At 42.2% G+C, this 18,608-nt stretch overlaps 1 protein-coding gene across 1 annotated transcript in view; it reads left to right on the top strand.

Moving 5' to 3' along the window:
- MAN2A1 (mannosidase, alpha, class 2A, member 1) overlaps nt 1-18,608 on the top strand; it is a 101,594-nt gene that overhangs the window by 39,117 nt on the left and 43,869 nt on the right. The window contains exons 7-12 of the mRNA XM_015423162.1: nt 697-883; nt 5,618-5,795; nt 6,606-6,808; nt 9,694-9,879; nt 12,281-12,395; nt 13,978-14,045. Of these exons, the coding sequence (XP_015278648.1) occupies nt 697-883; nt 5,618-5,795; nt 6,606-6,808; nt 9,694-9,879; nt 12,281-12,395; nt 13,978-14,045 (937 nt within the window). The remainder of the gene's footprint in view (nt 1-696; nt 884-5,617; nt 5,796-6,605; nt 6,809-9,693; nt 9,880-12,280; nt 12,396-13,977; nt 14,046-18,608) is intronic.

Here is an 18,608-nt window from a genome sequence, read left to right as displayed (position 1 = left end):
GATATTCTGAGAGGTGGCTGAATAAAGCTTGCCCCCACCTCCTGCCTCTGGTATTTCAAGGAGGTCTCCCATCCCAGAGTCGACCCTGCTTAGCTTCCAAGATCTGACGAGATCAGGCTTGCCTGGGTTATCCAGGTCAGGGCCGTAAATAATGTTATTGTAACAAATCTTGGGAAAACCACAGTGGGGCTTGTACACTGTGCACATGCAAACTCTTGAATTGTGGTGGTAGTATGAAAAGTTTTTTAAAAATACTAGAACTGGAGCTAGTTGCTGATATAGGTCAGCATTCTGACTGCACTCCACAAATGTCCTGCTCTCCATCCCCAGTTGTTCTCTCTCACTTTCCAAAGCTTGAGTTTGTCAAGCTTTGAGTTTGTCAAGCTTTCAGCCAAAAACCACAGAATCCTATTTTGTGGGGAAGAAATGCCCATTTACCTTGCATTTGGATGCCACTGGAGTGTGCTTGAAGGATTCCCAGACAAGGAAGTTTTCATTTGTGTTCTGCACATGATGGAAGAATGGAAGGAGTGTGCCGACGCAGAAAACCATACATGTTTATGCTTGTAATGAACACCTGAATGCAGCCTCTATGAACTGGTTAAAAGTCAGACTTGCCAGTAAATGGGCTGTTTTTTAGGTCAATCTGTAAAATTCAATTTCTGTATCTTTATTCTGATGTTTTAAAAATTCTAGATTCAGGATCCAGTACAGATATTCTCTGCCACATGATGCCTTTTTATAGCTATGATGTTCCTCATACTTGTGGACCAGATCCTAAAATTTGCTGCCAGTTTGATTTTAAGCGCTTACCTGGTGGCAGAGTCAATTGCCCCTGGAGAGTTCCTCCTGAAGCCATTAATTCTGGAAACATTCAACACAGGTAAGTGCACATGATCGTAGTAATTCTAAAGCTAAACATGGGCTCTCCAAATACATGAATGTATAACTTGGAAGCTTTTAGATGGGTAGCCATGTTAGTTTGTCTGTTCCAGTAGAAAAGAGTCCAGTAGCACCTTAAAGACTAACGAAATTTGTGGCAGGTATGAGCTTTCATGAGTCACTGCTTAATTCTTCAGATATCTGAAGGAGTGAGCAGTGACATGAAAGCTAGTATCTGTCACAAATTTTGTTAGTCTTTAAGTTGCTACTGGACTCCTACTCTTTTCTGTTGGAAGCTTTTAGTTAACAATGGGAATAATTGATAATGGCAGAAACAACTTAGTATTCTTACGATACTTATCGACTCCTTTGCCTTCCTACATCACTTAAAGGGGCAATTTTTTAATCTTTAAACTTATAGAAACATTGTTCAAGGGGTTTCTGGTTGTACTGCCTAGGCCAAAAAACGGCCACAAGAGTCTGGAGTGCTGATTACAGCCTGGCAGGTGGTTTCCAGGAGCTCTCACACTTGGAGACCTCTCAAGTCCCTGAGGCCTTTGGACCACTTACTGAAAGAAAGGTTCTGACTTATACTGCTTGAGGACAACCAGATGGCTGTTATTGCTTTTGAGCAGTGATACACTGTTAACCACTGCCCTTCAGTTGTTTTCTAAATGAGTATTGAAATTGAGTATGCCTATCTCTATTTAAAATTGATAGCTCTTATAAATTTGAAAATAATGCACAAACCCCAGAAACAACAGTATGTGACAGAGCTGAAGTTCTTTTCTACTTACATGTAAGTCTTGGGAGGATTCATAATTTTGACTTATGAAAAGTTTAAACAATTCTGGCTATATAAATCCATTTTTGTTAAATATGCTTAATATTTCGTCAGCTTCAGCTATTTACTGTGGACTCTAGTTTGGGAGAACTGGGTTTGATTCCCCATAGAATCATAACGTTGGAAGGGACCTCCAGGGTCATTTAGTCCAACACCCTGCACAATGCAGGAAATTCACAAATACTTCCATCTCCACACCCCCAGTGACCGCTGTTCCATGCCCAGAAGATGACAAAAAAACCTCCAGGATCCCTGGCCAAACTGGCCTGGAGAAAAATTGCTTCCTGACCCCAAAGTGGTGATCAGCATTTCCTTGGTCGTGTAAGAAAGGGCCACAAGAACTAAGCACTGAGGCAATCCTTCCTGCCCTCCCTCTCATGATCTGCCGGAGTTTACACAATCAGCATTGCTGTCAGATGGCCATCTAGCCTCTGTTTGAAAACCTCCAAAAGAGAGGCCACCACCTCCAAAGGAAGCCTGTTCCACTGAGGAACCGCTCTGTCAGGAAGTTCTTCCTAATGTTTAGCCGAAAACTCTTCTGATTTAATTTCAACCTATTGGTTCTGGTCCGACCTTCTGGGGCAACAGAAAATAACTCTGTACCATCCTCTGTATGACAACCCTTCAAGTATTTGAAGATGGTTATCATATCACCTCTCAGTCGTCTCCTCTCCAGGTTGAACATACCCAGCTCCTTTAACCTTTCTTTATAGGACTTGATCTCTAGACCCCTCACCATTTTTGTTGCCCTGCTCTGGACACATTCCAGCTTGTCTATATCTTTCTTAAATTGTGGCACCCGAAACTGAACACAATACTCTAGGTGAGGTCTAGCCAGAGTAAAGTGATACCATAACTTTGCGTGATCTGGACACTATACTTCTGTTGATACAGCCCAAAATTGCATTTGCCTTTTTAGCAACTGCAGCACACAGCTGACTCATGTACCGTGTATGGTCTACTAAGACCCCTATATCCTTTTTGCACGTACTACTGCCAAGACAAGTCTCCCCATCCTATAATTATGCATTTGATTTTTCCTACCTAAATGCAGAACTTTACATTTATCCCCATTGAAATTCATTTTATTTGTTTTACCCCAGCTTTCCAGCCTGTCAAGATCATCCTGTATCCCGACTCTGTCTTCTACTGTATTTGCTATCCCTCCCAGTTTAGTATCATCTGCAGACTTAATAAGCATTCCCCCTATCCATTCATCCAAATCATTGATAAAGATGTTGAACAAAACAGGTCCCAGGACAGATTTTTGAGGCACTCCACTTGTTACTCCTCTCCAAGAAGATGAGGAACCATTCACAAGCACTCTTTGGGTGCAATCTGTCAACCAGTTACAGATCCACCTAACAGTCATAGGATCCAAACCACATTTTTCCAATTTGTCAACAAGAATATTATGTGAAACCTTATCAAAAGCCTTACTGAAATCAATATAAACTATGTCTACAGCATTCCCCTGATCCAGTAAGGTAGTAACTTTCTCCAAAAAAGAGATAAGGTTAGTCTGACATGACTTGTTCTTGAGAAACCTATGCTGGCTCTTAGTGATCACAGCTGTCCTTTCTAAATGCTCAAGGACTGTCTGTTTGATGATTTGTTCTAAAACTTTCCCAGATATAGATGTCAAGCTGAGGGTCAGTAGTTACCCGGATCCTCTTTTTCACCCTTCTTGAAGATGGAGACAACATTTGCCCTCCTCCAATCTTCTGGCACCTCACCCGTTCTCTATGAATTCTCAAAAATAATAGACAGAGGCTCAGAAATTACATCTGTGAGTTCTTTTAGTAAGATGAGGACAACATTTGCCTGACTCCAATCTTCTGGCACCTCGCCTGCTCTCCAAGAATTCTCAAAAATAATAGACAGAGGCTCAGAAATTACATCCGTGAGTTCTTTTAGTAAGATGGGGACAACATTTGCCTGACTTCAATCTTCTGGCACCTCACCTGTTCTCCAAGAATTCTCAAAAATAATGGACAGAGGTTCAGAAATTACATCTGCGAGTTCTTTTAGTACCCTTGGATGCAGTTCATCTGGTCCCAAAGACTTTGTTTCATTTAAAGAAACTAGGTGTTTATTACTACCCCTATGCCGATCCTAGTCTGCAACTCCCTTCCCTCATCATGTGTTCTGTTTTTGCCATATTGAGCATCATTTCCCATGCAAGAGAAGACTGAGGAAAAGTAGGAATTGAGCATAAGAACATAAGAGACGCCAATGTTGGAGCAGGCCAAAGGCCCATCCAGTCCAACACTCTGTATCGCACAGTGGCCAGAAATACTAGTGCCATCAGGAGGTACACCAGTGGGGCCAGGACATTAGAAGCCCTCCCACTGTTGACCCCCCCCCCCAAGCACCAAGAAGACAGGGCATCACTTGCCCCAGAGCCCCTATCTATACCTTGTGGGTAATAGCCACTGATGGACCTCAGCTCATGAGCAGTTCTTCCCTCTCTTCATCACTTGTTACAATTTCACTTTTCTGTCCCCACAATGGGCCTACCATGTCCTTGCTTTTTTTCTTACTTTGAACATAAGAAAAGAACCCGCTCCCCCACATGCAACTGCTGGCGTTCTCTCAGAGTTGTTCTGGGAAGAGCAGTTCTTGAGAGAGCTCTCTCAGCCCTGCCCACCTCACAGGGTGTCTGTTGTGGGGGGGGCAAGGGAAAGAAGATTGTAAGCCATTCTGAGATTCACTTGGGTAGTGAACAGCGGGGTATAAATCCAATCTCCTCCTCTTCTTCCTCTTCCTCTTCTGAATTTTGTATTTTAGTAGGTGTCTGTGGGAGATTGTATTTTAGTGATCCAACTCCTTCCAGTGAACAGAACAGTCCTAAAATGTTTGTTCATCTTAAAAATGAACACACTTGAAAGTATTTCTGAGGCAGAGCTGGTCCTTGCAGTTGTACTGAGAAATACACCACATGCTTTGGGGCTTGTTATTTTATCTTTGATTTTAGCTTGTACTGTTTTTACTCTTATTGTAAACTGCCTTGAACCAACTGGAAAAGATGGGATATAAATGTTTTAATAAACAAATAAATACATGCCCTCATTATAGAGTAGAGTATGTCACAAGCATAGGTCAGCTTGCCTTGTATGGACAACATTTACCAAAATTGCAACTATGCAAAATCTCGAGATAAATGTTGTGTGTAGATTCTGAGGTATGTGAGAACAATGTGTGTTGCTATAACCTATTTATACTGTGAACAGCCTCACCTGTTGGTGAATAGAGAAATTAGTGTAAAGTTTCTTCCTGACTTAAAATGTTAGAGGACCGCTTAAGGTGGTTGCAAAGTTCTTCTGCTCTGTATGTTCTGTTTTCTTTTTACATGGATTTTATAAATTTAAAGCAAACAGTTCATCTTGCGTTAATATTGCAATATCTGATGTTGCTCATATTGATTAAAGTGCAACTATAGTCATGCTGTTGTACTGTGAAAACTTCTTTGAGTGTCGATTGTATTTATCACACTGGGACTTGCCCAAAACTAGCTTCTCCACCTTCTGGGTTGCACAAACATGGTTTAGAACACCTGGGTTGAAACAAGTTCTGGTTCCCTGTGACATATGAATTGCAGGCATCCAGTTTATGGGAAGTAAACAGTGTGATTCACCCAGGTGCCTGGATTTGGATTTTGGAGATTCACTAGAGTTTATTTCAGTCCAAGAATCCTTAATCACAATATGGGTGGGAAAGAAGAGAGGGATGAGCGAAGCAAGCACTAGAAATGTGCTTGTTGTGGCAAATTTCGGCTTAGGCTTAAGTTCCAGTGCAGGTCTACTAAAATAGAACTGTACAATACTAGATGAGGTTGGTTATTCTGAGATGTTGGTTTATCCATCTTTTTCTTTTCTTTTATTTCTGGAGGGCTTGGATGATTTTAGATCAATACAGGAAAAAGTCAAAGCTCTTTCGTACCAAAGTTTTGTTGGTTCCATTAGGAGATGATTTCCGCTATACTGAAAGTTCAGAATGGGATCAACAGTACCAGAATTATCAGAAGCTTTTTGACTATATGAATTCTCATCCTGAGTTGCATGTTAAGGTAACTTTGTTAATTTTTGTAAAAACTTGGTCATGCTAAGCCTGCCTCTTTCTGATTTCAGTGCTTTCAATTTCAAGCAGTTTTTTTTAAAAACAAAAACAAACACGTTGGTAAAAATATGTGGCCTGTGGTGGAAAGAGATCTAGAATGACAGCCAGTGCAGTCCTATGCAAAGTTACTCCAGTCTAACACCATTGACATCAGTGGGCTTAAACTGGAATAACTTGGCACAGGACCACGCTGCAAGTGTGTCTGCAAACAAGGAAAGTCATGGACTTCATGTTACAGTGGCTTTGCTTCACAGACAGTAAATATGAGCCGATCATCTGATATAATATAAGGCAACTTCATGTGTTTGTGTGTCTGCCCTTGGTTGACCGATGAAATGAATTCTGAAATTAGATATGTGTATGTGGGGGGGGGGGGATCCTGTGCTACTTATGCCTTAGACTTGAGGTATTTCAAACATTTGGCTAAAAGTGATGAGCGAATAAGCTCTAGAGCAGAATGAAAGAAAATGGGTTGTTTTGGTAGCATATGCCCATCTACCAAATTCTGAAGGTTTATGGTTTTCCAGTTTATTTCTGAATTTGGCCTTAGCCCACAATTTCTGTCAGGCATTAACCAAGCAATAAAGAGCAAAGGGGAAAAAAAGAAGTGTCAAGTAAGTATGGAGGAGAAAGGACTGATAGAAGGCCAACCCAGAGCTTTAGTACTGAAATCAATACGCTTTTGCAAATAAAAATTTGTCTTTTAAGGGGGGACTATGCACAGTTCAAATAATTTTGGTCATTGTATTATTTCCTTCAGGCTCAGTTTGGGACTTTATCAGATTACTTTGAGGCACTACGCAAAGCTGGTGGTTTGGATGAAAAGAAAGATAGTTCGGTGTTTCCTGTTTTGGGTGGTGATTTCTTCACATATGCAGACAGAGATAACCACTATTGGAGTGGATATTTTACGTCACGGCCTTTCTACAAACGGCTAGATAGGATTTTAGAGTCATATTTAAGGTACGTGGAGTCAGCTTGAGTATTGTACTCTGATGTTGTGATAATGTACATGTAACAAACACTTTTGAAATACTTAATGTCAAACTTCTTTTGATAGAATTTGGCAGCAGACTACAATTTTCTAAAAGAAGCAAATTCTGGATTTTAATATAACCAGATAATGGAATTAGAGCCATAATATACTTTAATAATATGCTGTTTATTTTGATACATGTTTTGGTTGAAATGACTTGCTTTCCCCCCCTTAACATCACAAATAACTAAGCTGAACCCACAGCTTTGTGCTACTTATGCCTTAAACTTGAGGTATTTCAGACATTTGGGTAAAAGCAATGAGCTACTTAAGCACTAGAGCAGAATGCAAGAAAATGGGTTGTTTTGGTAGCATGTGCCCATCTATCAAATTCTGGACGTTTTATGATTTTCCAGTTTATTTCTGAGTTTGGCGCTAGCCCACAATTTCTATCAGGAGTTAACAAGCAATAAAGAGCAAAGGGAAAGAAAGAAGTTCAAGTAAGTATGGAGAAGAGGAGAAAGGACTGAGAGAAGACCAACCCAGAGCTTCAGTACTGAAATCAATAAGCTTTTGCTGAATAAATATTTGTCTTCTAAGGGGGGAAAACGTTCTGACTGTGCACAGTTCAAGTAATTTTGATCGTTTTATTATTTCCTTCAGGCTCAGTTTGGGACTTTATCAGATTACTTTGAGGCACTACACAAAGCTTGAGGTATTAGCTAGAAAGAGCAGTGCAGGGCTGTGGCAGCCTGCTCTCTAAAGCCACAGAGAGAGACTGTTGGAGATACCTTTTTTAGTAGCACTGCTTCTGGCCTTATGGGATCCAACTGCTGCTTTTACTTAGTCTGCAAACGGCACCTCATGACAATTCTTCTGCCTCCCAGGTTGAAGAAGCTGGGATACTTTTTCCATGCTGCTCTTCTGTTGTGGGTCTAGCAAGTGTTGAAGGGAAGGGTGGTGGATATCACTGTGGTCATTTCTAATGTGTTCTAGGCAAGTCTCCCATCACTGTTGTTTCCCATATTAATGGCTATTATATTTTGAGTCCATCCTTGTCTAGTATTTTCTGAATTGTGAGCTCTTCTTTTGAAAGGGGGCTCAGGGAGAATTCCCCCGTTTCACAGAAGAGAATTCTGCAAAATACTAAATAACATGTATTAAAAGTCAGTTCTGGAGTCACAAGTACATGCTACTGTACAGTAGGCACACTTTGTACATACCCAGTCACCGGGCAGACTTGTCTTATTTGAACTCCCTTGATTACACGTGAGGTGAGATCCTGATTGGATCACCTTGGTGTTCCCTGGCAAGGTTCTTGTTGAGCCTAGGACAGTGCCATGCAGCTGTGCAACTGCCTCTTCTGCTATAGTGCTAAGTCATGGTTCAGAAGCAGCAGCAGGAGGAGGGGGCAGCAGCCAGGAGAAACCCTGGATTCACTCAGACCCATCCAAATAAACAACTCACTGGAGGAGACCTGCTGGGTGCTCAGGCGGTACAGGGTGTACCCTGATTGTGAAAAAGATAATTTGAAACTAAAAGCAGGGCAAATAATAGTTGGATCTTATGGTGTATTTCCATGACTGAGAGGGTCTTTTCTCCTCTCCCTACACAGTTCCCACTGCACACCCCTCACATTGCACAAGTTTCGTTCCTGTCGGTCCCCTGAACTCAGGAGGCAGCACTTTGTGGGGTGCTAAAGTGACCAAATGGAGCCTGGAAGTTCCATTCCACAAGTGGAGCTCTGCTGTTGGAGCCAGCCCCTTATTTTTTTGCTATCATTGTTCTGCCCCAATACTGATAGCACTTAAGAGCCCAAAACGCTGTGTACACAAAAGTGAAGTTTCCACACAACTTGTAGGGGGAAAACTCCACATGTACTTGGAAGCTCTCACTGGTCCTCCTGGACGGCAACTCCTTAGGATGTCTAGAGTAACTTTGGAAAAGTGCTTTAAAGATTTGGGGTAGAATGCAATGCTTTGTTACTGTGCGCTATGACTTGTTGCTGGGGAAGACTGGTGAATGTTCATAAGCCTGATTACGAGGATTCAGTTTAAGTCTTCCTCCAGCGGGACTTGTTATGTAATAGTTTTGCATAGAGCTGAAATTAGCTGTTCAATGAGAGTGCTTATGCAGGTTTTGAACTTTTCAAGCTCTGTCACTCAAAAACCCATCAAATGCACTTGAGTTAAGGCATGGAAATAGACTGTGATGCAGATGCTAGCTGAATGAGTGTTATATTGGAGAAAGTATTGCTTTGCTTTGGGAAACAACTGGTCATAATGCTAATGATTTCTGAAGCTGGTTGTCAGGCATCTTGGTAATACCTGTGCATCTTTCTTTATGTGTTTGCACATCTAGCCTTCTCTGCCTGTTTTAAGTAATTTCAATATTTACATTGACATTCTACAATTTGAACACTTTGACATAGCATTTTGTGCAGCATCACACTGCAGTTCAGTCCTTGGGTATAAGCAGCCTTGTCTTTGACTAGTGTTGATGGCTGATGGTGTGTGATGTTCATGCACCCTTTGAAATGTGTGTTTATATGGGGCTGGCGTTTAGTGCCACACTTTTGGTAGTGCTGTTTCCTCTGTGACAAAAAGTATGCTGGAAAGAAGATTTTGCACATCACAGTTGTGTGCCCCCCACCAGTGTGCTTGCATTTCTGACAGTGACCTCTGTCAAGAATTCTAAGAACCAGAAACTGCTGAATGCGGTCTTGTGTGTGGGTCTACAAGAATCAAAAGGGAGAGGGCAGAAAACTGTAGTGATAACATCAGAGTTAAGATTTTAAGAACTGCTTTGGGAGCACTTTGCTGAAAAGTGGTATATAAATATTGTTAGTAACAAAAATCCCTTTTTATTCCAGGGCTGCTGAAATTCTTTACTCTTTGGCCTTGGCACAGTCCAAAAGAAATGAAAGAATGAAAGTATTTCCTTCAGTGGAGCACTACAAGTTATTGACAGAGGCTAGGAGAAATCTGGGACTCTTTCAGCATCATGATGCTATCACAGGAACTTCTAAAGATTGGGTCGTTGTTGATTATGGGACTAGGTGAGTACCTGTGTACAATATTTAAATATAGTAGGTTGGATTAAAACACATCTTCTGCTTCACAAAGGGGAATGGAGTGATTATTGCTGACTACCCTATTCAGGCATCCAGTTTGCATCTCCATACCAACCCACAGGGGTCTACTCCTTGGTAAGTACTGGGCTTGAGCAAGAAGGTAGAATTCGAAAAGTTTCATCCCTTATGGTCCATTGGGGCCAGCCCCTTTTTATATACCACGTGGCCTTAGAACTAGCTTTAAGTGGGATGAGGGGAAGAATACCATCAATGTAGTTATCCATGAGCTGATGGTCAGTTTGCATGCATGAAAGTCTGTATAGCACTTGATGCAAAAACAAGTGTTCTCAAGATTTATGCCCCAGGGAAAGAATGAAGTCATTCATCTTTTCTGTAGATTGTGGTTTCTTCATGGCAATGGAGAACTAGGTAAAAAAAAATAAATGCTTTGGATAATTTTTTTGTTTGTGAAAATATATAAAAATGTATGGTATTATTACTAGCTAAATGGAAATACATAGACTGAAAGATGTTGGCTTGTGTATTTTGCTCTTTCCTTCCTGTATTATACCCCACTCCCAAAAGAGGAGGGAGAGGAGCAAGAATGACAGTCTCTGGCAGAGAGAGTTCAATAGTAACCAAAAGGAGAGACTATAATAGTTGCAATTTATGAGGGTGTAGCTATACCAGAAAAGAGTGCACTGCCATTTGACTTCAAGGTATTTTGATGTCTAAGATTTGTTACCCAAACTGGACCCAAAGAAAGGGAAATGAGCTTTAAAAGGGTTCCAAAAAGGAATAATGCAGGACCTTATAATTCTGTTTATACCAGGATGGATCTCACCAGGGATACCCCAAAATAAAATTATGAAGAGAGTGAGAGTGATTGTAAACACAAACAACTTTATTGTATACAAGATAAAAAGAATAAAAATGTAAAGAACCTACACTGGGTACCTGATAACTAAATCCTTAACTAACCATGCACGCACACACACCCCAACACCAACAAGAGGGCACACTTATAAAAGGCAGAAGGGGGGAAAGTGAGAAGCTTTAGAAAAGGGACATACAACCCAAAATCCTGGGCCTGAGGTCTGGAGAGGTCCGGGGCAAACACAGCTGAAGTCCAAGGAACAGAGAGAGGAGTCAGCTAAGCAAGGAGAAAAAGCCTGCAAAAGTGCAGCAGGTGTTCCCTGCAGGAAACCAGAGCTCTGACCAGCAGAGATTTAGACCAGGGATCCGAGGAACCATTTGCTAGCGCCCTTGGGTCTTTCTTTTATGGGCAGAATATCACCCAGGTATGTGGGGTTTGGTTGTCCTAGTTTTGGATTGGGTCCAGATAAAAAGTTTGAATCTCAATGGCTAATTTAAAGTTAACTGCTGTCACACTTTGTTGGGAAAAAGTGGAGACAATATATTGATTAGGCTATTGTGAGCCAAATCTGCGTGGGTACAAAAAGCCTGGGAGGAGGCAACATGATTAACATACTTTAATTACTTTGAAGGGAGTCAGATCTGCATGGAAATAAAAGTTTGGGTGAGTCAAGATAGCTCCTGAAACAGAATGAAGCGTAAATTAATGACTTGAGTGCCCTTCTTGATTGAGTGAAAAAGGGAAAAAGAAAAACTGGGAGTTGGTTAATGAAACGGCAACTTTCTTGGGCTGGGCAGACACTTCTGGGGCATGTCAGGGCATTGGGTGATGTCTCCAGTGTTAAAATGTCTTTTTGTTATTGAGAACGATATGCCACTGAACTGGGGGAGATTGCTGTTAATCAGTTTCTAATTCAGCACACCCTTCCTCTTCTTCCCTGGGATTAAAACAGCTGAATCAAAAATAAGAGGGGGGACCCTACTGTCCAAGGGGGTCTTGGCTGGAGGAGGGGCCAGGGTCCTCACGGATTTCCTGTTTCTGCTGCTGTGACCTCAGTAGGAGCTGGCTGTGTTTCTAATACTCAGAGTTGAATAGTCCTGTTTGTCTGTTGTTCAGGCTGCCAATCTGGCACTGTTGACTGGGCACCCGACTACTTCCTCTATGCTATAGGTACAGAAAAGATTTTTAACATCCTTAGCAGAGGAAGACAGTTTTGTTGAAATTCTGGGTAGGCATTTTATATGTATGCCAGAGTTTTTATTGACTTGGGTTTTTTTACTAGTTTACATCCTAACAGACATTCAGTGGCCAAGTTGCGTATTTGGAAGTAGCAATATTGCTTTGCCTGAGCATGTATCTGCTTATATAGATGGCTGTCTTAGATATAGTGGTTCAGGATTTAGATCTGTATAGTTTTAATCAGCACAACTGCTACTTTCCAGTCATTTGTAACATAAAAATTGCTTGAATTTAATTTCCTAAAACTGTCATATATATTTTTATTTACAGGCTTTTCCATTCATTAATGAACTTGAAAAAAATCATCATTGATTCAGCTCATGTTCTTATTCTAAAGGACCAAGAAATGTATAGTTACAACCCATCAACTCCATTCTTTACAATGGTGAGTTCTGAGGAAGCAAACAATGATCATGGCATGCCCAGGGTTGCCCAGGGTCTCAGACTCTGGAGCGGAGAAGCCTTGCACCCGGGAAGATCACCCCAACTCAGCAGCTTCTTCCAACTCAGGAGAGCCGGATGGGGATGAGCTGCCCTTGTGAGACAGTGGCCAGCTAGGGTTTTGGCCGGGTGCAGAGGATAATGGAGGACGGGGCTAGGAATGATGAATGAGGGAGTTGGAAAGAAATAGGTTTTGGCTCATAGGGATTGGCTAGGGAAATGCAGGAAGGGGAGGAGCTTGGATCGGAGAGGGAGATAAAAGGAGAGTCTGTGAAGTTGGCTGTGGAAAAGAAGGAAGGTGCTCTGCTAATGGGAGGCTGAAGATATCTGCAGTCTGAGAGGTAACCCAGCAAGCTGACCCTGAGAGGCTCCTGCCGTTTGGAGGTTGGCTGAGGCTGGAGGGAGTGCAAGTGGGATGGAGCCAGAGAAGGAACACACAGAGCCACCTGGAGGGCAGCCAGATGGTGATCCCTTTTTTAGAAACTCCAGGGGCCCATATGCTTGTGAAGAGATGCTGTTACATGTTAGGTTTTAAGTATGAGCATTCCATGTGATGGTTTTATTGTATAATGCAAGGAAAATGTAAGATTTTTGAATTGCTGATCTGAGAATTACTTTTTTGTATGTCACTTTCTGTGCTTAGTGTAAGAATTTCAGTCTAATTAAATACCTGGATAGAACAGTTTTCATACCATATGTTATGGGGGATGGTGTAAGCTGTTTTCTACAGAGATACTGTCTCTTTGTCACCAAAGGATCTAATAGGCTTACCAAGTACCTACCTCGAATCGGTGGGGGACACATACTCCTTGTCAGGAACATTCCCGCGTGGAAAATAAACGTGCCATTCCATGCTGTCACTCAGACGTGACGCCAGCACGCTGGGCACGTAGCTGGGCAACACTCTGGCAATGGCAGCTCCATTGCCAGAGCATCGCCCAGCTACGTGTCCAGCGTGCTGGTGTCACGTCTAAGCGACGGCATGGTGCAGCGGGTATGTGTTACACCGAGGGATGTTCTGGCCGGGAGCCATGTGTACTTGGTAGGTACTTGGTAACCCTAGGATCTAATGCTGTATGGAGAGTATTCATTTGTGGTAACTATAGAAAGATTGGGAGAGGGGGAATACATTAGTAAACATTTAACAGTTTTGTTTGATCAACTTACTGGTTTGTTAAACATAAGATAAATTATGTGGAGAGAAGTTAGTTATATGTTTTTAAAAAGACATAGTAGATGTTATGTATAATGTAATGGTCTTTGCATAAGGTACATTATTGCAATTTATTCCAAACTACACAGTGGTAAAATGTGTGTGAACCAGTAAATCATTATTTCATTAGTTAGTGATTTCAATGCCACTGTTTCAGTCTTAAGGATTCCATTATGTATAAGATTTATACTTTAGAATTACTCTACCATCCATGGCATCATAGTACTGGCAGTCTACTTTGGTGAATAGTAAAACAGTCTTGAGCTTTGTATAAGTTGTATCTGCAAGTGAACAATTTGTTTCCTGTTTCTAGGATGATGTTCAGTCTTCACAAGACTCTCTGCCACACAAGACTGTAATAGACCTGAATATGCAGCCAAGGTAAATATTTCATTTTATTAATGATTGTAACTATCTAGAAATGTTTAATAATAAGCACTTGATTCTCTAATGTAGTTCCCAACCTGCTGAAAGGGCCCTTCTGATGCCACGTTGTGGCCCCAACAGATTTATATTGCTGTTACCAATTTTATTGTTTATGGTTTTTATGATTTTAATGTGGTTTTATTGTAAGGAGTCTTTGACTCAATTTGTTGTGATCCACCATGAAGCCATTTGGAGAGGTGTAATAAAATCCCAAAGATAAATAAATAAATAATTTTGATCTTTGACTTAGGGGGAAAGGGTGTTTATCAAGTCACTTGCTAAAATTACAAAACACAAGAATTGCAATTGGAAGAATAATCTTAGTAGTCAGAGCAAGCTTTTTGTATATGATCATAATTATATCATCAATTGCTATATGTTAAAGGGATTTGAGGATAAAGAGATGCTGTTGAAAGGAATAAATGCCGAAGTTATGTAAAACTAGCATAGTAGAACCTTTGTCAAAAACTCTCTAAAATCATGTGCATAAACACTTTTTTCTTCCTATCATAGGGATTGTTAAAAGTGAACTGCCAAAACAGCTTGTCATTCATGTCTGACAGTGTATTTTTAAAATTCCTATACAATAATTAGGCCCCAACTTATTTCATAACATGTGATCTGTTTGAGAAGCAGCTATAACAAGCAAACAGGCAGAGAGATGACCATGACAGGGAATGTGTTTGTCTATTGAGAAGTTACACATTTTAACTATTGATGGAGGAAAATTGTTGGTTATTGCTAGAAAAGCATGGGTGATAACAGTTTTGTGTCTCACAAATATAAGATTTCATGGATTTCTAGCAGAATTTATAATATGTTTATCATTACCAGCTAGGATTTTGAAGTTGGTTTATTGTACATAGGGATGAGCATGAACCGGCTCACAAAGTAAATTTTGTCATGAATTTTGGCTGGTTCGTGGTTTGTAAAGCAATATTTGTGGAAGGGCACCCAGCATGAATATTCCATGAACTTTGGTGCTGTTCGTAGAGGTTTGTGGCAGTTTGTGAATGGATATATTTCCAGACAGACTGTCTTGGGTCAATTAAACTGTTTACAAAACTCCAAGTCAATGGGGGGTGGAATTCTCCAGCCTTGGAAACGCAAATAGAAGCCCTCCAAAGCTTAAGAGACACTGCTGTCTGCCAATATACAGAGCTCCTATTCTGCTCTATGGGAACAAAGCTATATATACACTCAGCTCAGCTGAGAGCCAGTTTGGTGTAGTGGTTAAGAGTGGCAGACTTTAATCTAGAGAACCAGGTTTGATTCCCCACTCCTCCACCTTCAGCTAGCTGGGTGACCTTGGGTCAGTCACAGCTCTCTCAGCCACACCTACCTCATAGGGTGTCTGTTATGGGGGGAGGAAGGGAAGGTGATTGTAAGCTGCTCTGAGACTTTGTTGAGTAGTAAAGGGTGGGATATAAAACCAACTCTTCTTCTACACCTATTCACCTGTCAGCTGTTTGCAGTGCAGTTACACAGCCAGCCAGGGAATTTGCTAAAAGCTGACTAGCACAGCACATTCATTTATTCCCTCCTGATTCCCTGCTGGGGTTTGAGTGCTAGGTGGACACAGGATTCTGAGCCACACTGTCCCTCTGCTCATGCTGAGCAGAGGGGCTTAGCTACTGGATGCCTTGACTGAGTGAGGACCCACATTTTATATCCTCCTGATCGTGAACTCTCCCTGCTGGGTTTTGGGTGTTAGGTGGACTCAGGGCTCTTGGCCACGCAAGAGAGGTCGGGCTAGATGACAGCCTTGTGTGACCAATACTCCAGGGGATCGACATTGGTGGGTCTCTGGGGACCTCACCATCACCGCTGCCAAATCCTCCACCATTGCATGCCTGGCATCCCCGCCACTGCTGACCTCCCAGTCCACTACTGATAACCATTATGGGGCTTCCTCCTGGTTGGGTTCTTTGAGGCAGAGGTGCTGGGCTGTGGCTCTTCCTCCTCCTCCCCATCCTCTTCCAACCACTGTTCTGTCTGGCCACATTGGCCTGTAGCCTCTGCAGTCTTTGCAGAGCCCATGCTTCCATTGCAAGAGCTCTATTCAGGAGAGCAGTGCTGCCTTTTATCCAGGGGTCACAGTGTATACAGGCCAGTTTGTACTCCCCTTTATTGCAGAGAGGATGCAATCTGGTGGTGATGCCCACCTGCAACGTCTCTTTCAAGGTCCTGACCCGTGGGAGAACAGCAGGCTCCAGTGGGGAGGCCAGCACCCAGTCCGGCACTTGAATCAGAGGGATGACCTACCCCAGGCTGGCTGTATGGGTACACAGCATGTCAGTGGTGTCCTGGAAGGGCTTGAGGACATGTAGCATTTGGGAGAAGGTCAGCCAGTCATTGGAGCTGATTCTGAGCTCCTGTTCCTCATGCAGGATGGTCATGAAGGAGATGACATCCTGTGTGGCACACTTCTGCTCCACCAAACATGCAATCATAGCATAGGTGGAGTTCCTCATCCCACTCTCCCTGCCTCTCATGCAGCAGATGGGCAGACGTGACACTGCGCCAGATGTGGACGACCAGGTTCAAGCAGGTTTCGAGCAAGGACTGCATCTCGAGTGGGACAGCATCCCGGGTGGCTGTGACAGTAATCCCCAGCCCCAGAGCATCCTTCACTACCAGATGAAGCATGTGCATCAGGCAGACAATACCCTTGAGATGCACATGCTTCACCTCTGCCAGCATGTTGGTGCTGGTGTCTGTAACCATGTAGCCACGCAAGATGCTGCCACTGCCCACCCATTCCCTCAGGCAAAACATTGCCACCATGTGATATGGAGTGGGTGGGGAGGAAGAATCCCCCCCTTCCACATCCCAACTCCCTGTTGCTGCTCCCGCCTCAAGTACATCTCTTTGTGGCCCCTCCCAGCCCAGCACCAGAAAACAGCTGTGCCTCCCACCTTCTCCAATCCTGGGGTAACAGTCTGGAATAAGTAACTATTTGTAGCTTCAAAATGCAATAACTTTGGAGGGAGAATGAGACTGCCCCTTCTGCAACCTGAGTCTAGTGGGTTATTACCACTAGAAGCTATTGCTCCTGTACGGCAGCACTATTGAATTCTACATATTTCTTCCTTTATTATCAGTTCTGTCTGGGCTAAGATTATTCAGATGTTAGAATGGAGGTTTGTCTTTGACAGGCACAAACGCAGCTTGTGCCTGCTTTGCCCCTCCCTTCCCTTCACTGACTTGCCTACATAGTAGCATATAAGGTGTGGGAAGTCTCAAATGAAGTTCCAGTTGGTTGTGAAGTCCAGATACAGGCACCAGAACAAACTGGAGTTTTCCTCTGCTTCCCTCCCCACTGCCTAAGTTCTAAGATCACAGAAATTTCAAGTTATAAATTAAAAGAGGCATGGAATTGTAATTGGTAAAAGGGAAGTAGGTTCCAGTTCACACAAGCACCTTATTTTGGTGGGTGTCATGGCAAACTTGAACTCGATTCAAGGGTTTGCAAATCTGGAAGCCTTTGATTACATTACATGGAGGGAAGAGGGAGGAACAACTTGAGTGCCCACCTTGGCGGCAAACTATGTCATAGACAAGCCTCTTTGGGGTAATTCTGGAATGCCTTGAATGCTACCTTTATTGGCATCACAACAAAACATACATCATCAAGGGATAAAAGTACAACCTTCATTGTTGGAGTTGAAACATTCCTCTTCTCTTAATGGCACAACATAGAAATTTAGCCACCAAATCAGTGATCTCAGAGTTATGAGAAGATAGTAGAAAAATCATCTTGCAAACATCAGATTGACCCTCATGAATTTGTAGCAGAGGTTTTAGATATATGGCACGAATATCACAGTAAAATATACACTGCAGGAGAACATGTTCAGTACTTTCTATTTTCCCCAGACCACAAGAACAAAGCCTAGATGAGTATGGATTTTTTAAAAACCTCCCATACAATACAGCAGAAGGAAGAACATTAAAATGTGCTAACATGAATGCCCTTCAATGCTCAGGGGTAGTCAAGCTAGAGAAGTACTCAGCCAAAACACCATTAGTAGACATCCCCACCACAAAGGGGAACATCTACCAAAGGCAAGACTTCTGAGTTCTTGCAACTCAATATCTTGATTAAAGCAAAAACATACCTCTCGGAAAGTTACACAAGGTCATCCAAACTGAACCCAATTACAGAATTCCCCCCCCCCCCCCTATGTAGGACATCCACTCAGATTATTGTGATTTTGTTAGCATGTGAGCATCTTAAGGAATTCTGGAATGCAGCTGTTATCTGTGGTGAACCTTAGTTTAGGGTAGAGGCTTGGTTCCACTGGAAATTTTTCAGTAGAGCCTAACTTTCTAAATTTCCTCAATCACAGCCCCAAATGCTGTTCCTGAGGACAGGAATATCATGAGGGGTTAATTCAAGGTCACTATGGAAAGGTGGAATTAGCAATAATTGCCCACCACTTTCCATTCATGGAAATTGTCCACTGAATTTAAACCAGCATTGATACAATTACGGTAATACCAGTAGTTAGTAGT

Source organism: Gekko japonicus, unplaced genomic scaffold, assembly GCF_001447785.1.
Source record: "Gekko japonicus isolate JY-2015 unplaced genomic scaffold, Gekko_japonicus_V1.1 scaffold621, whole genome shotgun sequence".
NCBI classification, from domain to species: Eukaryota; Metazoa; Chordata; class Lepidosauria; order Squamata; family Gekkonidae; genus Gekko; species Gekko japonicus.
Note: the sequence above shows the minus strand (reverse complement) of the source record. Positions and strands in the feature narration are given on the sequence as shown.